General features: G+C 43.2%; 1 protein-coding gene across 2 annotated transcripts in view; it reads right to left on the minus strand.

Annotated features, from left to right (window-relative positions):
• crb2b (crumbs cell polarity complex component 2b) overlaps positions 1 to 26,081 on the minus strand; it is a 66,202-nt gene that overhangs the window by 26,521 nt on the left and 13,600 nt on the right. For both annotated transcript variants that reach the window (XM_017466971.3, XM_017466968.3), the window contains exons 2-6: positions 22,770 to 23,462; positions 20,571 to 20,766; positions 19,215 to 19,354; positions 16,057 to 16,239; positions 15,828 to 15,941 (exon numbers count right to left, since the gene is read on the minus strand). In XM_017466971.3, coding sequence (XP_017322460.1) covers positions 15,828 to 15,941; positions 16,057 to 16,239; positions 19,215 to 19,354; positions 20,571 to 20,766; positions 22,770 to 23,462 — 1,326 coding nt within the window. The remainder of the gene's footprint in view (positions 1 to 15,827; positions 15,942 to 16,056; positions 16,240 to 19,214; positions 19,355 to 20,570; positions 20,767 to 22,769; positions 23,463 to 26,081) is intronic.

A 26,081-nucleotide genomic window follows, 5' to 3' on the forward strand; every position in this document is an offset into this window, starting at 1 on the left:
AACAGATAGGATGATTTTACAGTGCAAAATACCCTATCAGATTGTCCTTCCAATATAAAATAAACAGGTAGGATGACTTTACATTGCAAAATACCCTATCAGATTCCAAGTCCATGCGCAAGTTGTAAAAAATTATGGGTGTGTTGTTCAGCATGACAAAAATGGGGCAATATTGATGTGCGCATGCGCAGTAAGCCCTGGCAGGACAATCTTATGTACTCCCTTGGTTATTCCCCATGCCTTTAGTGGACCTTCATTTACTAGAAGTAATTAATAGGGCTGGGTGGTACAGCTAAAAATTTATCATGATATAATGTTTCATATAATTCGGTATCAATAATTATTGATAAATTTTTATCTTTTTTAAAACAAAGATCAGAAGAAAAAAGGTTAGACTTTAACAACTGATGTTGGTCAGCTGAAAAGAAACCAAAAAAAAACTGCCACATTGGCGGGCTGACATGTCCTTTTTCCACAATCTCCTCAGCAGGCACCGAACTCATTTTCGCAAGTGTTCGTGTGTTCTGATGTCACATGGCGAAGACGCAACCAAACCCCACAGATACGCAGCTTGTTGTTGGCTGTTTGCTTGTCACTCGTAGCATGAACCTTTATCAAGGCATATGATAGGCTGTTAATGTCCAAGGACAGCACAGGCTTGAGGGTTGTTCATGCAACCAAACTTCATGTCTGTTTACATTTTATCAAGCGTTATACCAAACATTTTTTCTATCATTACCAATAAAGCTGTACCATCGATAAATACCGATAACTTTTTATCGCCCAGCCCTAGTAATTAATGGTAATAATAGAGTAATATCAAAGGTAGAAGTGGTCAATCAGTACCTAGAGCAGAAATACTGCTCAATGCTTACAATATTTAATGATGGCTCTAAAGACTGTTTAAACTGAAAAGGTTCAAGCTGCAGCAGCTGTATTTATTCTACATTTTCAAATAAAAACTGCAAAAAGGACTTCTGATCAAGTAGGAATATTCTCAACAGAGATGGAAGCAATCTTATTAGCTATGCGGAGGACCCTCGACCTTTGAACGTGGTGATCTGCTCAGACTCATTTTCTGCACTATCATGCATATTACCTGGAATATCTTCCAGACAAGATATCTTGTATGAAATTCTTCTGAGTTTATTTAGAGTTTAAAAACTTGGGTGTTAAGTTATGCTTTCTTTGGGTTCCAGCACATGTGGGGGTGGAAGGAAGTGAGGAGGTAGATCACCTGGCAAAGCAAGCTTTGAAATGGTCTAATATAGAGATTAAGATCCCTTAAAGTAAAACAGAAGTTAATATAATAATCCAAATGATTATAAAAAGAAAGTGGCAAGAAGTTAGAGATAAAGAAGAACGGGGAAGACATATGTATCATATTCAATACCAGGTTGGTAGTGAAAGAAGGCATTTTGGTAAGAGAAGACACAATAATAACTAGACTTCACCTTGGTGAAGCTTTAAATTACATACAGCTTTAAATTACTCCCTATACAAAATCAGGAAACATGACTCTGGAAATAACAGTAAACGTGGATTAGCAGAAACTATTTAGCATATTCTACTATGTTATAATGCTTTTAAAAGAGAAATTACACATTTGCTAGAAGAACTACGGGAAATAGGAATAGGAAAATTATCACTTAAAAACTGCAAGAAGAAGAAGTGAGTTAGTGTCCTATGATTGAGAAACTTGATTTTCTAGTCCAATGGACTCTTTATTTATGCTTTACTTTATGGTGTGGATGCTATTTTCACAAGTGGAATAATCATTATATGTTGGATTTTTTACCTTTTTTTTTTGGCCTTGTGGATCCCATGACTGTACATTGACTATACAGCTAAGTATATTTTTACTTACTGGACATTGCATTTGCTCATTTCACCCATTGCTCAAACCAGCATTCACCCGCCCTTCTATTTAATTGCTTCATGGTTACATTTTTTTACCATTATTTTATTTCATTTCATTTTCACACCAAAAACTTTATATAAAAGAGTTTAAACTCAATTTATTTTGTGTATGTGGTTCTGTGATCACTCACTTGGAAATCCTAAATCACTTGAAATCACTTGCTGTGAAAAAGTATTCCTGATTTCTTCTGTTTTTGTGTATATCTCATACTAAATTGTTTCAGAAATTAATATAAAATCTAAGATAAAGCAAAGGCAACCTGTGTAAACAGAAAATACAGCTTGCAAATGATAGTGTTATTTACTGAAGCAAAAAAAGTATCCAATACCAACTGGGCCTGTGTGAAAATGTATTTGGCCATGTAGTTACTAATTCCCCAAATCTAAACTGCATTCATGATGGGGTTCAGCTGAACTAGACACAACCAGGCCTGATTACTGCAAACCCTGTTCAATCAAATCACCACTCCCCATGCTGTGGGAAGTACCCTCGCTCATGACCGGTATCTGAAATCTGGGTAAAATCAGGAATATTTATCGGTCTGCCACGGTTAGGTGATGTGGCATTTTGTGCGTTGCGTGATTATAAAACAGTGCCTGTAAACCATGTCATCAGCCTCTATTATCTGAAGCGAAGACATGATTCACAGGCATGCACCAGTATGACAAAGATATGCAATGTCTCATTCCCTTCTCAGAGAACAGGGTTACATGTGTAACCCAGATCCTTTCAAAGGGAACTCAACTTTGTGTGAGCTTCACACTATGGGAACGAGTATACCCACTCTGTCATACTGAGGGTACGGCCTGTCACAGAGACTCCATCAATAGTGGCGTGGCTGGCCAAAATGGCAATCACGTAGACCCTAATTGCAGAAGGAGCCAACCTTCTAGAGAAACGTTCCTGTAAGAACTCCAAGACCGTAGCCATTGTGCAGTTTACTTGGTTTCACTGAGGTTCCTAGCATTTAACATGGTCTCTAAAATCTCACTTGAGAAACTGGAATGTATAAGCTGGTGCCCCTCAGGGGCCAGACTCACAGTTTCCATGGTTCCAGCCGAGGATGATAAATCAAACCACTGGCTTGAGACAATAGATCCATGTGAACAGGAATCTCCCATGGAGTGCCATCCAGCAGAGATATTATGTCTGAGAGCCAAATTCAATCTGGTGCTACTAGCAGCAGACATAGCACAATCTTGGCAAACTCTTGCTAGAGCCTGTGGGAGCAGAGCAATTGGGGGAAAGGCATACAGACGTTACCTTGGCCACATGTGTACCATGGCGTCCAGCCCTGACCTTTGTTTTTGTTTGTTTTTTTGGTGCAGGAGGAGTGAGGGTGAGCCACAGCAGGCAGCGTGTTGTCTCCTCAGAGGCGAACACATCCCCTTCCGCTCGGCCGAACCTCCGCCATATGGACTCACCCAATTGCAGATGGAGCCTCCAATCCCCGGGTCTCAGCCCCGGTCAGGACAGGACGGTTGCCTGGAATGTACACTCACTGACAAAACTTCCCCTCTGCCAGAGAAGAATTAGTTTTAATGCCTGAACAGGGGGTGTGAATGTAATCCTCCCTCATGCTTGATATATGAGACCACCGCTGTATTGTCCAACACATGTTGGCCTCTCAACTGAGGAGAAGGAATTCAGTGCTAGGAGTATGGCCCACACTTCTAGGAGATTTATATGCCACACTAGATGAGGGCCACTCCAGAGACCATGAAGGAGGCATCTGACATTACCATCTTGCAATAAGAGAAGCCCCTAGAGCAGGGGTCACCAACACGGTGCCCGCGCGCACTAGGTCGCCCCCAAGGACCTACATGAGTCACCCGCAGGCCTGTTCTAAAAATAACACAACTCACCAGTGAGCTGCGTCTAAAATTTGATATGCGTTTCTAATTAAATTTAATTATTTATTTTTTACACTGTCAAATTTTTATTCCCATGTTGAAGTTGAAAAGGTATAGTTCAAAGGTCAGTTTGTGGAGCATAAGCTAGCGGGTGCAGCGAAGACGGGTAGGCTGAATGTGGTTCCTTGCCCCAAAAACATGGCCGAAAAAAGAAAGAAAACTTATCATTTTCACAGTGAATGGAAGGAAGAGTTCTTTTTTACTACTGTGAAAGAAACCTGTGTGTGTTTAATTTGCGGGGCAACTGTGACAACGGCAAAGCAGCACAATGTGTAGAGACACTTCACTACGTGTCACAAAAGCTACCATGCTAACTACCCACTGGGCAGCGCGCTACGGGCAGAAAAAGCCCGTGAGCTAAAGTCAGCTCTGGGTAAGCAGCAGTCTTTTTCCACGAGGCCGGCAAAAAACACCCAAAAAGCAACCGAAGCCTCGTTTAGAGCTACACATTTTCTGATAAAGAAAAAGAAGGCATTTTCAGATGGAGAAGTTTTCAAAGAAGCAATGATGATAATTGGAACACTGTACTTAAAGACGAGAAAAATGGAACCGATCTAATCTCCACTCTCTCCGATGTCCAACTAGGGGCATCTATGATGGCTAGATGAGTGTCGGCTATGTCCGGTAACTTGGCCGATCAGTTGGACCGGGATCTGGCGAAGTGCAGGTGGTTTAGCATCCAGTGCGACGAGTCCGTGGACAGCAGCAGTACAGCGCAGCTGTTGGTCTTTATCCGGATGGTGTTTGATGATTTCTCCACAAAAGAAGATCTCCTGACACTACTGCCCCTAAAGACAACTACGAGGGGAGTTGACATTTATAACGCGGTGTCGCGACGGGCAGAGATCCGGCGCACACAAGAGGGAAAACGCTCCTTCTCCGACTGCCGCACCGGCACGACGTGGGCAGCTTCCTGCCGAACATTCCGCCAGCTGGAAGGACCGCCGCGGCAGGGCGGGACTGACGCGACTCCGGCCAGCGATTGGCGGATCCAACGGGGAAGTCCCACCACTCAGGCGACGACGGAGGAGGATAAAAGGGCGCGCTTCCGGCCGGGAAGGGGAAGAGAATATCGTGGCGTCAAAACGGACTCCGTGCGTGTTTGCAGCGATTCGCAACCTCCGATCACGACGGTAACCTCACGCCCCACGCTAATTCTTCTCTCTCTCTCTCTCTCTCTCTCCCTCTCTCCAGGAGTCGTAAGCGCGGACGAGACCGCCGGATAGTGAGAGTCGCACACACGGAGGACGCCGGCCCGGGAAAACCCCCGCCCCGCCTCGGGAATCCCGCCTCCGCCACGAGTCGACTCCGCCGGCCGTCACGCCTGCACAAACCCCCGCACTCTTCCATTTATAACACGTTCACCTCACCCTAGCCACAATAAAGCACCGTCTGCAACCATCCTTTGGTCTCCTGTGGGTCTGTACGCCGCCCTTCCCCGGGCTAATTCCTCACAACTGGTGGAGGATGCGGGCATAGTACAGACCCGCCTACCGCAAAAAAAAAAAAAAAACAAAAAAAAAACAAAACAAACAAAAAAAAAAAAAAAAAAAAATTTATAAATAAACCCGCGAGAGAGAGAGAAAAAAAAAAAAAAAAAAAGGGGGGGCCCCACAAAATGGACCCCACCCTGCAACACCTGCTGGAGACCAGCCTCCAGCAGCACGCCGTGACGCAGCAGCTCGCCGAAAGCCTTCAGGTCGCCACACAGACACTGATCGCCATGAGGACTGAGACCCCCGCCGCCTCCACGCCTCTCCCCGACGCAACCAGCGAGATCCGCCGCCTACTACCCCCCCTTGGAGGTGACTGCCCTGGAGCGAACCTTGGCCACCCTGGAGCTCGACTCCGGGGAGCAGCAGCACCTCGATCGGCCCCTCGGTGCCCAGGGCCCCCGGTCTGACCGCCAGACCCGGCCCCGCATCTGGAGGAACCCACAGAGGGCGCCCACTTGTGAACACCCCCGAGACGAGCCCATGCCTACAGAGCCGGAGAGGGAAGCCGCCCGGCTGCTTACAAAACCCTGGCTGGCAGGCTGCGCCCTCCATCAGCAGCAACCGCCGGAGGCGCCCTCCGTGACGGTGTGGGTCGAAGGGAGACCGGTAACCGCCCTACTGGACACCGGGAGCACGGTGACCCTTGCCCAACCCTCCATCCTGCCTGAGGGGCGCCGACCAAGCGGGACGCTTACCGTGACATGCGTCCATGGGGACACCCGGGAGGTCCCCTCAGCTGAGGTCCAGATCCGGAGCGAAGCCAGCACCTGGCCCCTCCAGGTCGGAATCATCCCCGAACTCCCCGTGCCCCTCCTCCTGGGACGAGACTGGCCAGGGTTCCGGGTGGTACCGAGAGCCGAGTCCTGGAGACCGCGGCGGCGGGGGAAGGGGATCCCAACCCGGCCGGCCTACCTGGCCCAGGACGACGGAGAGGCCACCTCAGAAGGTAAGACCCCCCAAACTACTAACCCTCTGTCATCTGTCTTTCCCCAGGTAAACCGGGAGGGAAAGTTCGGCCGGGAGCAGAAGGAGGACGACCGACTGAAGCACTGCTGGGCCCAGGTACGGGTGATAGAGGGGGTCGACCAGAGCCCAGACCTGAGGCTCCCCACATCGTACTTCCTCGTCCGAGGGGGGCTCCTGTACCAACGGGCCTGCCGCCGCGGGGAGCAGGTGGACCTACTGGTGGTGCCCCGAGCCAAGACAGCCATCTTATTACACCTAGCCCACACCCATCCCCTCGGCGGCCACCTGGGGGCCCGAAATACCCTGGAGAAACTGCGGGACCGCTTCGTGTGGCCCGGGATGGACGCGGAGGTCCGGACCTTTTGTCAACAGTGCCCGCAGTGCCAACGCACGGCCCCGCGGAGGCCCCCGCCGGCGCCCCTGATACCCCTGCCCATCATCGGTGTCCCGTTTGAGCGAGTGGGCATGGATCTCGTGGGGCCCCTACCCAAGTCGGCCCGGGGCCATGAATACATCCTGGTCCTGGTCGACTACGCCACTCGGTACCCTGAGGCGGTGCCGCTCCGCAAGGCCACCTCGCAAAACATCGCCAGGGAGCTGGTACTCCTCTTCAGTCGAGTGGGGATCCCCAAGGACGTGTTGACCGACCAAGGTACGCCGTTTGTCTCGAAGCTAATGGCGGATTTGTGTCGTATGTTACAGGTGAAGCACCTCCGGACGTCCGTCTACCACCCCCAAACCGACGGACTTGTTGAAAGGTTCAATCAGACCCTCAAGCGGATGCTGCGCCGGGTGGTGGACGAGGAGGGGAGGAACTGGGACCTCCTCCTCCCCTACGTACTCTTCGCCGTTCGGGAGTGCCCCCAGGCGTCCACGGGCTTCACGCCCTTCGAGCTCCTGTTCGGGCGGCGGCCGCGGGGATTGTTGGATGTAGCCCGCGAAGCCTGGGAGGAGCAACCATCCCCGTTCCGCTCCGTCGTCGAGTACGTGCAGGACATGCAAGCCAGGATTGACAGGGTGGGCCCCATCGTCCGGGAGCACATGCTGGCGGCGCAGGAGGAGCAGAAGAAGGTATACAAGCGCCCCGCACAGCCCCGGGAATTCCAGCCGGGGGACCGGGTCCTCCTGTTAGTGCCCAGCAGCGCCTGCAAGTTCCTCGCCCGGTGGCAAGGTCCATACACTGTCCTCGAGCGCCGGGGCCCAGTCAACTACCGCCTACAGCAGCCCGGTAAGCCGAAGGACGGGAAGCTATACCACATAAACCTGCTGAAAAAGTGGGTGGAACCAACCCCGGTGGTGTCGGCGTTCGCAGCTCAGGACTCGGACCGGGGCAAGGGTACCTTGGTCGGCTTCGGGGAGGACCTCACCCCCACCCAAAGACAGGAGCTTACCGAGCTGACCGACCAGTTTGCAGATGTGTTTTCGGCTGCCCCGGGAATGACTCAGCTGGTCCAGCATGAAATCAAGACTCCTCCCGGTGTAGTGGTGAGACAAAGGCCATACCGTGTCCCCGAGGCCCGGCGCCAGGCCATCGAGGAGGAAGTCAGTCGCATGCTGCGGGACCACATCATCGAGGAGTCCAGCAGCCCCTGGTCCAGCCCCATCGTCGTCGTGCCGAAGCCGGATGGGAGCATGAGGCTATGCAATGACTTCCGGAGGCTGAACCAGGTGTCGGAGTTTGACAGCTACCCCCTCCCCAGAGTGGACGACCTGATTGAGAGGCTGGGGAGAGCCCGATTCATATCGACCCTGGACCTCACCAAAGGCTATTGGCAAGTGGCGCTCGCACCGGAGGCAAGGCCCAAGACAGCCTTTAGCACGGCCACCGGCCACTGGCAGTACCGGGTTCTCCCCTTTGGGCTGCACGGGGCGCCCGCCACGTTCCAGCGGCTAATGGACATCCTCCTGCGACCCCACCGACAGTTTGCCGCGGCCTACCTGGACGACGTGGTCATACACTCCTCCACCTGGGCCGACCACCTGTTCCACCTCAGGGAGATCCTGAAAGCCCTCCGGGAGGCCGGCCTGACGGCGAACCCAAAGAAATGCCACCTAGGGCTGACGGAAGCCCAGTGCCTGGGATACCGCATCGGACGGGGGATGCTGAAGCCCCAACAAAAAAAGATCGAGGCTGTGAAGGACTACCCACGTCCAACGTCGAAAAAACAGGTACGTGCCTTCTTGGGATTGGCGGGCTACTACCGCAGGTTCGTGCCTAACTTTTCTGCTGTAGCCTCTCCCCTCTCAGACCTTACAAAGAAGGGCCAGCCAGACCAGATGAGGTGGACAGCCGATGCAGAAAGGGCCTTCCAGGCCCTAAAAGAGGCCCTCACCAGCGCGCCGATACTCCGCAACCCGGACTTTGACCTCCCGTTCACTGTACATACTGATGCGTCCGAGACCGGGCTGGGTGCCGTCCTCTCCCAGACCTTCGACGGGGAAGAACACCCAGTCCTCTACATCAGCCGGAAGCTGTCCCCGGCCGAGAGGAAGTATGCGGCGGTCGAGCGGGAGGCACTAGCAATAAAATGGGCCATCGAGGAGCTGCGATACTATCTGGCGGGCAGGCACTTCATCCTCATAACCGACCACGCCCCCCTGCAGTGGATGGCCAAGGCGAAGGACACCAACGCCCGGGTAACCCGCTGGTTCCTCGCCTTACAAGACTTCTCTTTTCAGGTTAAGCACCGGGCAGGGGCCCAGCATGGTAACGCGGATGGGCTCTCACGACGAGACGCCCTCTGGGCCCACCACCGAGCGGCAGTAGGCTCGGAGCTGAGGGGGGGTACTGTCGCGACGGGCAGAGATCCGGCGCACACAAGAGGGAAAACGCTCCTTCTCCGACTGCCGCACCGGCACGACGTGGGCAGCTTCCTGCCGAACATTCCGCCAGCTGGAAGGACCGCCGCGGCAGGGCGGGACTGACGCGACTCCGGCCAGCGATTGGCGGATCCAACGGGGAAGTCCCACCACTCAGGCGACGACGGAGGAGGATAAAAGGGCGCGCTTCCGGCCGGGAAGGGGAAGAGAATATCGTGGCGTCAAAACGGACTCCGTGCGTGTTTGCAGCGATTCGCAACCTCCGATCACGACGGTAACCTCACGCCCCACGCTAATTCTTCTCTCTCTCTCTCTCTCTCTCCCTCTCTCCAGGAGTCGTAAGCGCGGACGAGACCGCCGGATAGTGAGAGTCGCACACACGGAGGACGCCGGCCCGGGAAAACCCCCGCCCCGCCTCGGGAATCCCGCCTCCGCCACAAGTCGACTCCGCCGGCCGTCACGCCTGCACAAACCCCCGCACTCTTCCATTTATAACACGTTCACCTCACCCTAGCCACAATAAAGCACCGTCTGCAACCATCCTTTGGTCTCCTGTGGGTCTGTACGCCGCCCTTCCCCGGGCTAATTCCTCACAGCGGTGAAGGAGTTTTTCGTGCAGAAAAAGGTAGCATTGGAAAAGCTGGTAGCGGTGACTACAGATGGGGCTCCTGCTATGATCGGCCGACATACAGGTTTCATCGCTCACTGTAAAGGTGACCCAGACTTCCCAAAATTTCTGCATTACCACTGCATCATTCACCAGCAGGCGTTATGTGCAAAAGTGTGTTCATGAAATGGAACAGATATAATTTTGTTAAAAATGCCGCAGATGCCCAACTAATGCCCAACAGCATTAGTTCAAAATGTGATAAGATTTATTTAAAAATATGAAAGTTGATTTTTCTTAAACATTACATAATTGATAACTTTTTCAAACAAGGTGCAACATAGTTCATGATTTGTTAAAATGGTTTGTTAGTGGCTAGTGACAATGGGATATTTTTCCTATGAAATGTTGTAGAAGTGATCATCTCAAAATTTAAACAATTGCTGAGATTAATAGAAATAAAGTGTTGAATATTGATATTATCTGTTTCCCACCTTGTTAATTCATTGTTGATAATTATTGTGAGAAATCATTAACGTGAAGAGTGTCTTCACATGATGAGTATCATTTATCATTAATAACAATAATAATATATAACTAAAGGCAAACTGAGCAAATTTGTTATTTCAGAAGAGTGTATCAAACTGGTAGCCCTTCATATGACTCAGTACCCATGAAGTAGCTCTCAGTTTCAAAAAGGTTGGTGACCCCTGCCCTAGAGTGTGACCTGAGGCTAGAAACCGGGGACACCAGAGTTCTCAGAGCATGTAGGCATCACCATGTGGCAGTGATTATTCTCAGAGGTTTCGTCCTCGGATGAAACTCCTGACTTTCAGCCACCACTGAACAGTCTCATGTGCAATGGACCCAATAGTATGACATTGGCTACTGCTGCCATAAGCCCCAACAGTCTCCATAGAGACTGGAGGGGATGCACAGACCTAACTTTATCTTGCTCAATGTTGATAGGATTGCCCTACGCATGTTGAGGATGGACACGCCCTCATCATATTTGATTTAGGGGATCGAGCTATAAACTGGACCTGATACCCTTTTCTATGGAGGACAGTACCCATGGAGACACATTTGGCAGTAGTTTTAATGCTGCCAGATGGTCTTTAGTGACGTTAAGTTTCCACATTTTGTTGGATGGAAAACATCAGATTTTTGTTGCCCTGTGACTGCTCGCTGACCAGAGAAATTGAAAACTTGGGACAACATTGGCTAGGGGAGCCCTACAGTAATAACTGCCCTAACAACCTCTCGTCCCCTGATACCTCCCTCCGCAGCCCCTCAAGACTGCTTCTTTTTGCCTTTTCGGCACTGAGTATCATTTACCAGAAAATCCTAAAGGAGAATGTCCAGTCTTGAGTCCGTAAGTTGAAACTCGAGCGCAACTGGATTATGCAGCAAGACAATGATCCAAAGCATTGCTCTGTGGCAAGATGCATTATCATCCTGAAAAATTACTTCATCATCACCAAACTTATTTTCTAACCGTGGAATGAGAAAAGTGATCAAAATTTCAATGTACGTCTGTGCATTGACTGTTGAGGTCTCGCCTGGTCCTTTACCTGATATGCAACCTCATATCACAAATGAGTGGGAAAATTTGATTACTTTCTTCAGGCAGCCATCTTTATATGTTTCATTAGAACTGCACCAGACAAAGGTTCCAGTATCATCTCCTTTTTGTGATTCATGATTCATCACTGGATATCACTGTCATCTAATCCTCCAAACTCCATGATTGCTTCTCTTTAGCCCACTGTAACCTTGTTCCCTTTCAAAGGGAACTCCACGTTGTGTTTAGCATAACACTATGGGAGCGCCCTTGCACTCTGAAGCTTGTGTAAAATCATGTCTATTTATAGGCCTGCCGTGATCAGGTGATAATTAAGCGTGTCGCATGATGATATACATATATACATATATACACACACACACACACACATATATATATATATATATATATATATATATATATATATATATATATATATATATATATATATATATATTAATATATTAATATATATATATATATATATATATATATATATATATATATATATATATATATATATATATATGTTATCCCCTAGCCAAGGCTGTCCCAAGGTTTCAGTGTTCTCTTGTCAGGGGGCTGTCCCAGGGCAATGAAAATCTGATGCTTTCCCTCCTATAGGATGTGGAATAGTTAACGTCACTAAATGACCGTCTGGCAGCGTGGAAACTACTGCCCAATGTGTCTCCATGAGTTCTGTTTACCATAGAAAAGTGTTACCGGGTCCAGTTCAGAGATTGACCCCCTCGGTTCAGAGGTGTGCTCGCCACAGTAGTCAGCACAGACCAGAGCCTGACGTTAGCGCAGGAAGTAAGATCCCTCTTGGACAAAGGGGCCATAGAACATGTACCCCGTTCCCTGAGGGTGGGAGGTTTTTACAGACATTATTTTCTGGTCCACAAAAAATAAAGGCGTATGAGGCCAATTTTAGATCTGCGTCATCTGAACTGTACTCTTTGGACATACAGGTTCAAGATGCTGACATCCAAACTTATCATTCCACAGATTCAGTTTGAGGACTGGTTTGTGACGATAGATCTGAAAGGTGCATGTTTCCACATAGAAATATCGCCCAGTCACAGGAAGTTCTTGGGTGTTGCGTTGGAGGTGACGCATATCAAGATCAAGATAACCCTTCGGGCTAGCTTTATCCCCTCGCACCTTCACAAAGTGCATGGATGTCATTCTGGCTCCATTGTGACTCCAGGGCATCTGTGTACTAAACTACCTGGACGACTGGTTAATTCTAGCATGATCCAGGGAACTGGCGGTTCAACATCGAGATTTTGTTCTTGCCCACATGAAGAGCTTGGGGCTCAGGTTGAACCTTAGAAAAGTATGCTTTCTCCAGTACAGAGGACAACTTTTTTAGGGGTTATTAGGATTCTACTATGATGAGGGCATTTCTATCCCCAACATGCATAGGGTCAATCCTATCAACATTGAGCAAGATAAAGCTGGATCTTGACATCCCCTCCAGTCTCTATGGGAGACTATTGGAGCTTTTGGCAGCAGCAGCCAACGTCATACCATTGGGCCTATTGCACAGGATACCATTTCAGTGGTGGCTGAAAAGTTGGGGGTTTTGTCCAAGGATGAATCCTCTGAGAGTAATCAGTGGCACACGGCGATGCCTACATGCTCTGAGAATTTGAGTGTCCCCGGTTTCTTCTAGAAGGGAACGAGACGTTGCGCAGCTTTGTCATACCAGGGCAGGGCTGTGAATTGCATCTTCGCTTCAGATAATAGAGGCTGACAGCTCGGTTCACAGGTGCCATATATATATCACGCGATGCGCTTAATTGCCAAGTCACCTGATCACGGCAGGCCTATAGGCATGATTTTACACAAGCTTCAGATGCCGGTGCTCCCATAGTGTTATGCTAAACGCAACATCTCGTTCCCTACTCAATGAACAGGGTTACATGCGTAACCCAGATGTTTTCTTCTGTTTAGGTGTTAGTGCTGGTTTTCGTTTGTCTTTTCTATATGTAAATGTTTTCCTTTTATAAACTTCCCAATTTGTTTATACTTGCACAAATTTTAGACACAGCTGACTGGGAACAACCAACATCTTTTGCCACACTCTGTGTTGGATTTCCTTATTGAAGGAGTTTTATAATCCTTTCCATTGTTTCAACTCTCTTGTTGGGACCATGTTTCCTTTCAAAAAGTCCAAAGTTAAGGTCTGCAAGAACTCTTTTAAGGTCTGTAAGCACTCTATTTTAACTGCAGACTAATTTGCCTTTTTTTTTTTTTTTTTTTTTTTTTTTTTTTTTTTTTTTTTTTTTTACTTCTGCTGGTATTTGTTTTATAAATGCAAATTACAAGGTGATTCCATACATTGATCTGGAAACAAATATGCCATTAATTAAAATAATTTCATTGTTTGAGGTAGACAAAGCCAGAATGTTCAGTTATTAAACGAAAATTGTTTTCTGTCATATCTGTGATTTGTTTATTTGCTACGAAGTAAAAAAGCAGAGTGAACATCCTCTAAGTGTGGTGATTCCATACTTTTTCCAGGGGTTGTAGAAAGCTTGGCAGTTCCCTCACAAAATTCAGATATATAACTCAGGCCTTTACAGGGCAGTGATTATAACAGCTGTTAAGCGATAGTTAAGCGATTTAACTATCCTATTGGCTCTGCTCGGGGTATGGCTTTGGCAGACCAATAGGGTGAGAGCTACCCGACTATTTAAGGACCCTTATTTTGGTAGGTGTCTCGGTGATTCCGAGTTCCTCGCTCCCCTGGCATTTCCGGTTCCCATTTCCGTTCAGTCTTAGAGCGGTGCTGGTGTCGCGTGCATTGTGGCGAGCTGGCGCCGGAGATCGTGTTCAGTGAATGATATGTATATCAAGCCGCGGTACCTATGAGTAATCATACAACTTCTCGTCTGGTGTTTGTTCGACCCAATGGTAAGTGCAGCTCTCCCTTTTTCACACTGGGACTTGGTAGATTTATGTTGACATTCTGATCTTTGTGTTAAGGTGAGAGTGGGGAGTTGAGCATCCAAGTCTTCTCTAAGACAAATCCCCAGCCGAAGATGCTACATGTGACGCCGCTGCTGTTTTGCTTTACTTACTGTTCTGTTTCACCCGTTCTGTTTTGCTTTACCTGATTTTGTTTTACGGTCATTTTCTTGATCTATTTTGTGTCATCTGATTTTTTTTGCTTTACTTTTGGATGTATGTTTGGCTTATGTTTTGCAACCACACGTAGTCTGAGAGGCTAAGTGGTAAATTAGTGTTTTCCAGCCTCAAACCTGTTTCGGGTTTGTTGTTCCACACAACCACCTTACTATTGATGGGGTGTATGCTATGCCTTATTGTCTGCATGCTATAGTGACTATAATTTTTATTTGTACTGTTTACCATAATTCTGGTTTTGCTTAGGTGCTGCCAACTGCCTCTATTTCGTGTGATGGTGTCAGTGGGCCTAGGTGTTATAGCCACCACACCACGGTGTCTGTAATATTTGTCTTTCTTTGTTTAGTGTTTGTGTAATTTTGGGTTAACCAGTGTCTTCTTTCTCTCCAGGAGCCAGTGAGTCTTGGTGGGACAGGGGAGGCTAGCTGCATTTATTCTGTGGTGTGCTTCACAGCGTGCTCAGTGTGCCAACACAACAACTTCCTTATGGTGTAGGTAGTGTTTGATGATTTTGGCATGACTTGCAGTGGGTTTGGATGACCTCCCGAGCTGTAGCTGGCCTGCCTTGTCCCTGCCAAGCCTGGGTCTGGAGAAGTGGTTAGTTTAAAAATCCTTATTGTCCTTAATGGGAGAGCGATTTTATATTTGTATAAGTTTTAATGATGCTAAAGTGTCATAATAAAATGTGTTTATATATATATATATATATATATATATTTGTACTCGTGTCTCACTCTCATGTACCTTGCCCCGATTGGTAAAACTTGTGTGCCTTTATTTGGGAGTATTTCCCTGGTTCTCCACCAGGGTGGCGTAGTTGGATTTACTAAATTTGGGATAAATGTTTCCCTCCACTTGGGAACGCCACATATAGGTTTACAGTGTAGCTTTAAATTATAAGTGTAGCTAATAACTTCTCCACTTTTTCATTGTGAGGGGAAAAAAAACTACTTGGCAGTCTAGCTATTGGTTGCAAAATCATCATGTCTTATTCTGCTCCCACAGCCCCATGACAAGGAAGAATTAATGGTAAGGTTAGGTTTAGAAGGCAGACGTACAGACTCGCTGTGATAATGAATACATCTGTCTTGAGTCATATGACAACAGCATCAAACTCATGTCCTGGGAGGTATAGTGCCAGTGTCTGTTTTCCCTCTTCAAACACACTGAATCCAGCCTAGCAAGGCCTTTTTAATTAGCTGATGAGTTTAATCAGATGTGTTAAATAACACCTAATGCTGAATTCAGCAGTTGTTGCTCTAAAGGACACAAGTCTGAGATGCCTGGTCCATGGTAATGTGTCTTCTAAAAAAAAAGGTACGTCAACTTCTGCAAAGCTGGTCACTGTAAAATAACAGTCTGACTGTTATCAGACTGAGAGACTCACCTGTGAATCCCGGAGAGCAAAAACATTGATACGCATTAATTAGATCCTCACAGCTTCCCCCATTTAGGCATGGTGCAAGTTCACATTCATCTATGTTAATTGAACAGTTTTGACCTGCAAATCACCACACAGCACATAATTATCTTCATGGAATTGTTCAAAACAGCAGAAAACATTTTGTTAAGCAAATAAGATCTTCTAGCTATAGTAAAGATATAGTCAAATTCACCCGTAAAGCCAGACAAGCATTTGCACAGAAAGCCAGCAGCATACTCATAGCTGAAAGATGTGCTCAACTGGTCTAAGACACCATAATGTCTCTGGTCAGATCGCTGGAAACACTTGCCACCATTCTCGCAAGGCTGAGCCTCACATTCATCCACATCCTTCTCACAGTTCTTCCCTTCATAACCTGTGGCATGAGAGTCATAAGTCATACAATTTTTGTAATGTACTGTAAATCCAGTGCCAAATAAACTACGTTGTGTACCTGATACAATTTCTAAACTATATTTCAATCCTCTGATCTCTATAATGTTCTCATGTGAATTAGACTTTTCTTTTAAATAAAAATATTTTTAAAAGATCCAACAAAGTTTACTGTAGCTTGTCTCAGATATTTTCATCTCCCACTAAATAGCAATAGGAACTATAATTATATCTAACTGAACAAAAATAGTTAATAGAACACATATTCTAATCTACTTTATTCATTAGTAAATTAAATGAGATAACTGGGTTGATGTAATAGCACTTTGAGCAAATACTGTATTGTGCAGAATTGTAGCATTATCCCAGACTAATACGAGTTCAAATAATCAACTTTCAGTGTGTAAATTTTGTTCCCTGGATTGTGTGTTATATTCTTTACTCTGTATTTTTTAGATAGTTATATAATGATAGCTGGTTAGTTTGCTATAGGTTTTTTTTTTTTTTTATCAGTTCTGCTGGGTCTAAGTTATTTGATCACCGACCTTTGCTTCTGTATTTTCTCTTAAGTTTTGTTTTTGGTTGGTCTTTGAATTATAAAGTAACATCTACTTTGTATAAATTGTGTGATTATAAATATAAACTATGCACAAATATTCATTCCAATCCACTATTCTTGAACACTTTCTGATTTTATCTTCTTTTTCTTTCTTTAAAATTCTGGTTGACTATGCAATTGTAATGATGCACCATTTTTTTTTTTTTACTTAAACAATTAAGTTAAATACCTATTTACTTTTCTCCTCTAGAGGGCAGTGTTTGGTATCAAGTGCTTAAACATCTCAGTAAAGTGTGACTGAATCTGGGACAGGAATGAGTTTCCCAAAAGCACTGCAAAGTAAAGATTGTAATAACTTTCTTTACCATTTACCATCTTAACTTTGCGTAATGATCTTTGTGCTGCAATGCTTTTGGGAAACTCGACCCAGTGTAGAAACACAGCAAGAGATGCTTTCCCACTGATCTTCAAACAATACTAATACAAAGTCATCCACTTTGACAACAATATGCACTGTGAAATTTGTTGCCAACTCAGAAGAAGGCATGAGTGATGTCAAGATGAGTCTGCTGAGTCCATGTCAAAATCCTCACATTTTTCACAATTACAGTCATGGGAAAAAGAAAGTGCACCCCCTTCAATTCTATGTTTTATTTATGAGCACCTAAATAACAAGTGTGTACTTCTCACCAACTTCTATAAACAAACAAATAACCTCAAGTAACTTTTTTTCCCCAAAAAGTAAATGAACATTCAGAAACCAGGTGGGACAAAAAATAAGTACACCCTTCCTACTGCCATTATCATTAAGAGAGTAATTAGTAGCCAGGTGTTACTAATGAAATGCACAAGATTAATTAAACATCAAGAAGTGTGACTAACTCTATAAAAGCATAACTTTTGGCAGTTTGGTGTACTCAGGCACCAAAGCACTCAGGTATATGTCGACATCATGCCAAGAAGAAAGGACATCAGGCATGTCTTCAGAGAAACAATTGTTGCTGCTAATCGATTTGGGGAGGGGCCCCTCAAACAATCTGAAATTCACCATTCTACAGTGAAAAGGATTGTTTACAAATAGAGAGCCTTCAAGACAATTGCCAATCTTCCTAGGAGTGGGTGTTCCAGCAAATTCAGGTCCAAGGTCACACTGTTTCATGATCAGAGATCATTTTCTTTTCTTGTGAATGTAAAACTTTGCTAAACTGATTAATGATGTAATTTTGTTTCAGAAAAATTTGGGTTATGTAAACAAAGTAAAATATCATGTGGTTTTAAATTTAAGGTTTTGTTAATTCTTTTTTTTTGTCATATCCATTTTATGGTCAAACCTAAATGAGGTTGAGATAACAGATTTATATTTATAAGGTAATTTCAAGGTGAGAAATGGGGAGGTTTAAGCTATCTTGATTTACATGGAGGATTGGATCTGACAATAATGGAGTTTCTTATAAAATTATTATTAAAATGTTTATCATAAATGGAAAGACCATTTACTAAAGTTTGTTGTAAGGTTGAATCATTAATATCTACTGAAGATTTTATTAAATTTAATATGCCACTGGGGATAGCCTTAATTATTATCATTATTATTATTATTTTAATATTCTTTTAATATTCATTTACATTTGTATAATTGCCCATTCTTGTCAATAAACTAGTTTACAATTAATGTTACGCTGGAAGCAATTCTCCATGTACAAGGACATCTTTTTATAATTGATATTACCATTGTTCCAGGGAGAGAAATTGTGCTTATACAAAAGTGACCACTACGTTAATGCTTGTTTGTGCTAACTAGCTGGGCTAAGCCATACTTGCCAGGACACTTCAGATTCTGGAGAGTATTTGATTCGACACAAAATCTGATGAGACGCTGAGGTGCAGAATGATATCATCAAAATTGCTGATCTGTATTGGTGGTAGAAAGAGACTGTAAATTCTGAATGTGTATATATCTTCTAAATGTGAATTTTGTCATTGTTTTGGAGTACACTTGCTTATAGATAACCTTAAGGCTAACAAATATCATACTAAAAGCCAAAAAACTCCAATTTTGATTTCATGGGGACTTTCATGAAAATTATTGACGACAATGGAGAGCAAAGACAAGGGCATGGTGAGGAAGAAATGGAAACAGTCGAATGGAAAAAAGTGGTGTATGACGTTATGCACATTTTACCCCACCAGTCTCATTTCCACACAGAAAAAAGTAATTTGACTCATAAATCTCACTCCAGCCAGGAAGGAAAAGTTGGTAGCCCTGAGGAGGGTGTACTTTCTTTTTCCAATTACTGTATATAAAATGACTACCTGAGAAAAAAATATTTAAACTTTACCAAATGCTATAGCAAATTAAGCTACTATGATTACTAATAAAATGTAAAACAGTAGGTTACCTGGCCAGCACTGACAGGCGTATTGATTAATTCCCTCATGACATGTGGCTCCATGCTGACAGGGCTCAGACACACACTCAAGAATCTCTTCCTCACAAATTGGCCCAGCAAACCCTGTCCCACTGCAATCACACTCAAACCTGAAATTCACACACAAAAGCCAAACTATTATCACTTCAGAGGCATTCTGTGGTGTCATCTCTATATATCTAACTAACTTTCCATATCTTTTTATATATTTATTAGTAATATAATACATAAATATTGTATATCTGCAAGAAACAGGATTGAAATACATCAGGAAAAGCAACTATAAAATTAGTAATATTTACAAATGGGTACATCAGTTATAAATGTATTAGAATATAATGATTTTCTGTGCTCAACATTATATTGAAATGTTTAAATTGTTTCATACAGAAATTACACTGCAACAAATCCCTTTTGCATAACTGCAGTCTATTTGGTAATTCATATATAATTATTTTTATCAGGAATTGTCGGCATATACACACACTAAGTGATTGTAGAATGTTCCCTTAAAGATTAAGATTGAACAGATGGAGGGTTTATCCTTTTAGAAGCTTACTAATGAACAAAGTTGATCTTATTCCAGACAGATTAGTGCGAAATAGATTTGAGTCATGTTTACTATTAGTGAGCTCTGGGTGACTAAACCATCATCTAAAGCCGTTACGGGGGACTGTATCATCTTTATTTACAGAAGTGGTGTGAGGTATCAGTAAGTCTGCATTGTTCTACATGACACTAAAGGATTATGTAAAATGTTTTTCACTAATAGTTCTCAGTGAAACAGCAGTGTTTAGTATTTTCCAGCTCACACCTAATTTAAGAATAGTTAACTGTCTGTGACTTCATAACTGCCAGAGAAATACTATATATATACAGTCCCCTCCAAAAGTAGACTTTAAACTGTATGTTATCATCATATACCAAGACACATACCTCACATGCCAGGAGATTACACTTAATCTGATATCATTTGTGCACTAGGAAGGAATTTTAATCATTGTGATAAAAATGATTGTATGATGATTAAAAAAAAATATTCATGATGGCACTTCACAACACAGCAAAATTCCAAGTATTGATTTGACACCCAGAGTGTTGAATTTACACCCTACAATGTTTATATAGTCCAACTGGACACAAATGAACACTCTGGGTATCAATTCAACACTAGGGGTTTTACTGTGCAGGCTACTGGCACAGCTCATAGTGTGGTATATAGAATTTATTTTACAATATTATTTCTGACTGCAATAATCCAAAAGGCCCTTTAAAGCTTTTCGAATAAAGCCCACCAGTTTTTCATGGTGGCCCAATAATTCTTACCTGTTCACCAAATCAATACATGAGCCATTGTTGAGGCATGGCACACTGATACACTCATTGATATCCACCTCACAGCTGATGCCTTCAAACCCAGGCACACACTCACATGTGTACAGCCCCACATAGTCATGGCATGTAGCACCATTCTGACATGGAGTCTCCTCACACTCATTGATCTCGACCTCACAGTTCATTCCTGTAATTAAAGAAAAACATATCATACATCAAGCCAAATTTTAAGCCAAATATTAAATATATACAGTACTGTGCAAAAGTTTTAGGCACCCTATATTTTTAGTACAAACTTTGTTATAGATTTTTTATTTTATGATTGGAATTTTATATACCCAAACATTAGTTTTCTAGCACAAAATTAAATGTTACAAAAAAAAAATGCTTGTATGTCATTAAAGAAAGCAGCATATTACATAAGAGACCACTTTTCAGACAAAAAACACAATGAAGGCTACTAGGTTTTGCTGCACAAATTATAAGCAAGTGCGCCAGTCAAAAGTTGTCCAGAAGAACTGTGGCTGGTTCTGCAAGATGCTCAACAAAATGTACCAGCCAATTTCCTTATAAAACTGGACAAATTGTACCAGACTCTACTATTTTTATTTTTATTTTTGTGTCATACCAAATATTGACTTTGTTTCATTTACTACTGTTTACTGCACTTTACGTTTTTTTTTTTTTTTTTTTTTTTTAACGTAGAGACATTTAATTTCATTATTTTGAAGGCATCTTTGCTCTACAGCATTTCTTTGCATGTGCCTAAAACTTTTGCACAGTACTGTAGATGTTTATGACTGCATTATTGAGAAACTGTAATGTGATAGCATACAAAGATATCCTATACAATTGCAAGCTTCCAACTTTGTGGCAACAGTTTGGGGAAGGCCCACATATAGGCATGGTGGTCAGGTGTCCACAAATTGGCTAATTATATCTTCATCTTTATAAATAACAATATAAATAATATCCATGGAGAGAAAAATAAAAAAGCCTCTTCACAAACTTAAGGGTTCTGCATGATAGAGTGTGCATGTCTCTAAATTAGAGATGGAGGCAGTGTGACAGAGATTAAAATCATCTTTCACTTTGTTTTTAAAGATTAGTAAATTTATCTTGATAGTCCCAGGTCAAAATAGCCTAAACATAAATTGTGTAATGTTGGGTATGTACAAATACAGTATATTCATAAGCCAACCACATAATGTTGAAAAATATTTTTAGTTGACATGAAATAACACTTAATACTAGAGATGCACCGATGTATAAAGACTATTTTTTGTTTAGAAACTTCCGATGATCAAGGTCGATTATATCCTGTCAATCAAAAGAGAGCGGGAAAACACATCAATTTCATGCTGTGTGTAAAGGTGGTGTCTCTTGTGTGGAATGACGACAAAACTGCAGTTTGTAATCTCTGCAATGCTAAAATTTTACACCGGAAGTGAAGCAGTGAAGCACTGAAGCAGTGAATCAGTGAAGCGGAAGTTTTGCCGTTGAGTCTAAATTTTTTTTCCCCGCGCTATTTGCACTGCATGTGCTGAATTAAAGCACCAGTACACTGTTGAAAGATTTCAATGAAGATGAGTTGACAAAAAAGTATATATTGCACAGAAAAAATTTATTTGATATCCAGTTAATGTTAATATATAAAAAAGTTGATATTATATATTACCAGTTTGATGTTCAAGGATGAAGTAGAAATGCTTTTGTTTGTGGTGAGTGACAGGAGTCTAACAGGAGGTTTTTTAGAATTCAGTCAATTAGTCCGGTTAATATGAATAAATTAATTAATAATCTTAACATTCAATAAGTTAAGAAATCTTACTTTAATCTTCAGAATTTAGTTGATGTGTTAATGTTAATTTGAGTAATGTGCTTTCTGTTTATGAGACCAGTTACTGTGAAACAACTTGTTGAAATGGAGAGAATAAAGTTTTTATTTGCATTTCCTTCCGAAATGTGTAATTAATTATTATTCATTTAAAAGAAGGCATAAAAGGCAGAATTATCGGTATCGATATCAGCCGATATCACTCTGAATAATCGGTTATCGGTATCGGCTGAGAAATTTAGTATCGGTGCATCTCTACTTAATACCATAAATTTTACCATAATACAGATGTTTAAGTGGTGTATTTGACAAGTTGATTACTTGTTAAACTACAAATCAAGCAGCATCCTTACCTGTGAACCCTATCAGACACTCACAGATGTAACGGTCCTTCCCATTAGTACACTTTCCATTGTTTTTACAGGGCTGGGATGCACACTCATTAATGTCTATCTCACAGTTGTAACCTTGAAATCCAGGCACACAGAAGCAGTGGTACACATCTATACCATCGAGGCATATGGCACCATTCTGACAAGGTTGGGACAGGCATTCATCAGTGTCATGTTCGCAGTAGTTCCCCTGGAAGCCACGGCCACACTTACACTTATACCCGTGTGATGTCTGTATGCAGGTTGCATTGTTAAAGCAGGGATTATCCAAGCAATCCATTACATGAGTCTGGCAGTCCTCGCCACTGTAGCCGCTAGGGCAGTGACAAGAATATCCATTAAGTGCATCTACACAGCGATTCTTTATTCCAGTGCATGGGTTGCTCTTACACTTGTCCAACTTATGAGTACAATCAGGGCCTCCAAAGTCCTCTTGACATGGACAGAAGTAGTTATCTATTCCTAGGGTGCTGATGCAGTTATGACAGTTGACATGAGCACAAGCATCATACAATAGTTCACAGTCTTTACCTACATAGATGAGTGGTTCTTTTGGGCATACACATGTATAGTCAGCCATTGCTTCTATGCATGTGCCACCATTCTGACATGGGGAAGACAAACATATGTCTGCCTTCGCTGTGCTGAATAGTCCTATGGAAAAATATTGTTGTTGTTATTTACCTTATCATAATGAAAATATATTCACACAGTTTGATAATACTTTACAACATAGTTTGATTATACTTTAATAATACTTTAATTCAACCTTAACCCCTTAAATGCTCAGACACTCCTCACACATCCCATGCTCATAATGACACCCTTTCCTTTGTATTTAAAACTTTATTGCAGTTGCTGAAAAATATATAGTATTTACTGATAAACATACATTCAGATATAACTGAATAATAAACCGCGCATTTAAGCGTCTAATGTGTAGCAGTGTGAAAATGCTATAGAGACACTAGGGATTTTCCATTTGTTTTGTTTTGATTTGTAGTTTTGTTTTGTTTTAGATTATTATACATAATTTTGTTTTATTTGTATGCCATTAAAGGAAGTAACAAAGAAGTAATAGAGCACTAACTAAGCTAAACATTAGGGATACTGTCTTGGACCTACAAAGGATTAAGGGAAACACATTTTATGAGATGCTTAGAACAGTCTACAAGCCCTTTTCCTTATAAAAACTGCAGTGTATGTAGCAGGAAGGCAAAGTATTTTATATAATGCAAGGGATTTTTTTTTTGTTTACTAAAAATTTTTCTTTTTAGTACATTTTTAAGGTTGCAGTATTTTTAATGCATCTTTACTTGTACATGTGCCTTTTGCATAGTACTACACTTTCAGACCTGTGAAACACATGGTATTCTCTAACTACTCCCCCTACAATTTAGAAATTCAACCTGCTCATTCACGAATTCTTACACACACATATTTCAATGGGTTAAGGGGCTTTGTCCCACTGTTTTAAACAAGAAGCTGCTGTATGTGTTAACCATATCCTACATAACAACAAAAGATCACCTTAACAGAATCATACTCAAAATCTAACTTAAATTCACCAACATAAAGTCATAGCAAACATAACTAGCTACATAGTAACTGATGACATAGCCATTAGTTCCAAATTTATCTACTTTGCTGGTTATATATATGTGTGTAAGGATGTAGGTGGGTGTATACACGATCAGCCATTACATTAAAACCACTGACAGGTGAAGCGAATAACATTGATTATATCATTACAATGTGGGATACATTAGGCAGCAAGTGAGGCAGCAAGTGAGGCAGCAAGTGAGTCAGCTCTCAAGTTGATTTGTTGAAAGGCAGAAAAATGGGCAAGCATAAGGATCTGAGTGACTTTGACAAGGGCCAAATTGTGATGGCATTTCCAAAACGGCAGTTCTTGTGGGGTGTTCCCAGTATGCAGTGGTTAGTACCTGCCAAAAGTGGTACAAGGAAGGATAACCAGTGAACCAGCGACAGGGCCATGGGTGTCCAAGGCAAATTAATGTGTGTGGGGAGCAAAGTCTAGCCTGTCTGGTCCAATCCCACAGAAGAGCTACTGTAGCACAAATTGCTGAAAATGTCAATGCTGGCTATAGAAATTGCCGTGGGCACTCTGACCAGTCTTTGGCTATGCAGCCCCATACACAGCAACCTGCGATGCACTGTGTTCTGACACAGCCAGCATTAACTTTTTCAGCAATTTGTGCTCCACCACTGAAAGTGCCTACAATGGGCACGTGAGCATCAGATCTGGACCATGGAGCAATGGAATAAGGTGGCCTGGTCTGATGAATCATGTTTCATTTTACATCAAGTGGACAGCTGGGTTCATGTGTTTCACTTACCTAGAGAGGAAGGCAAGCTGTTGGAGGCAGTGTAATGTGCTGGGCAACGTTCTGCTGGGAAAACTTGGCAACCTGGCATTCATGTGGATGTAACTTTGACATGTACCACTTACCTAAACATTGTTGCTTCTTTCAGCAGGATAATGCGCCCTGCTACACTGCAAAAAATTTTCAGGAATGGATTGAGGAATATGACAAAGAGTTGACGGTGCTGACTTGGTCTCTAAAGTCCCAGGATCTCAATCTGATTGAGCAATTGTGGGATGTGCTGGACAAACATGTCCGATCCATGAAGGCCCCATCTTGCAGCTTGCAGGACTGCTGCTAATGTCTTTGTGCCAGATACCACAGCACGCCTTTAGAGGTCTTATGGAATCCATGCCTTGATGGATCAGAGTTGTTTTGGTGCCACAAGGGGGACCTGCACAATATTTGGCAGGTAGTTTTAATGTTATGGCTGATTGGGGTAAATGGAAGCTTTACTGCCTGTCTGTTGGCATTCTTTCTGACTCAGAGACAGGCATGTACTGTATGTGTGTCCCACTTGCCTGTATCTGAGTCATAGGGAATGCCATACAGACAGGCAGTCACACTATTCAGGGCAAATCCAAGGAAATTGTCTGCTATACACTTCTATAACAAGAACTCTCATAGTATATTAAATACACAGCATTTTTCATTAAATCAATTTTCTCTTAAAATGAAGTAAGACTGCAAAACTTTAGTGCCCAACATCATAATGCTCTGATTGCAAACCCATAAAGAGTAGTATGCTGAAGACTCCAGAACCTGTACAAAATCATGAAAGAGATGGCTTCCACTTCTAAGAAATCCCCCATATACCTATTACATGGAGTAGAGAGCAAACACATACACTGCAGTGTAATGAGACCTTTCAAACTTGACTTTATGT

The sequence above is a fragment of the Ictalurus punctatus genome, chromosome 5 (genome assembly GCF_001660625.3).
Source record: "Ictalurus punctatus breed USDA103 chromosome 5, Coco_2.0, whole genome shotgun sequence".
In the NCBI taxonomy this organism is placed as follows: Eukaryota; Metazoa; Chordata; class Actinopteri; order Siluriformes; family Ictaluridae; genus Ictalurus; species Ictalurus punctatus.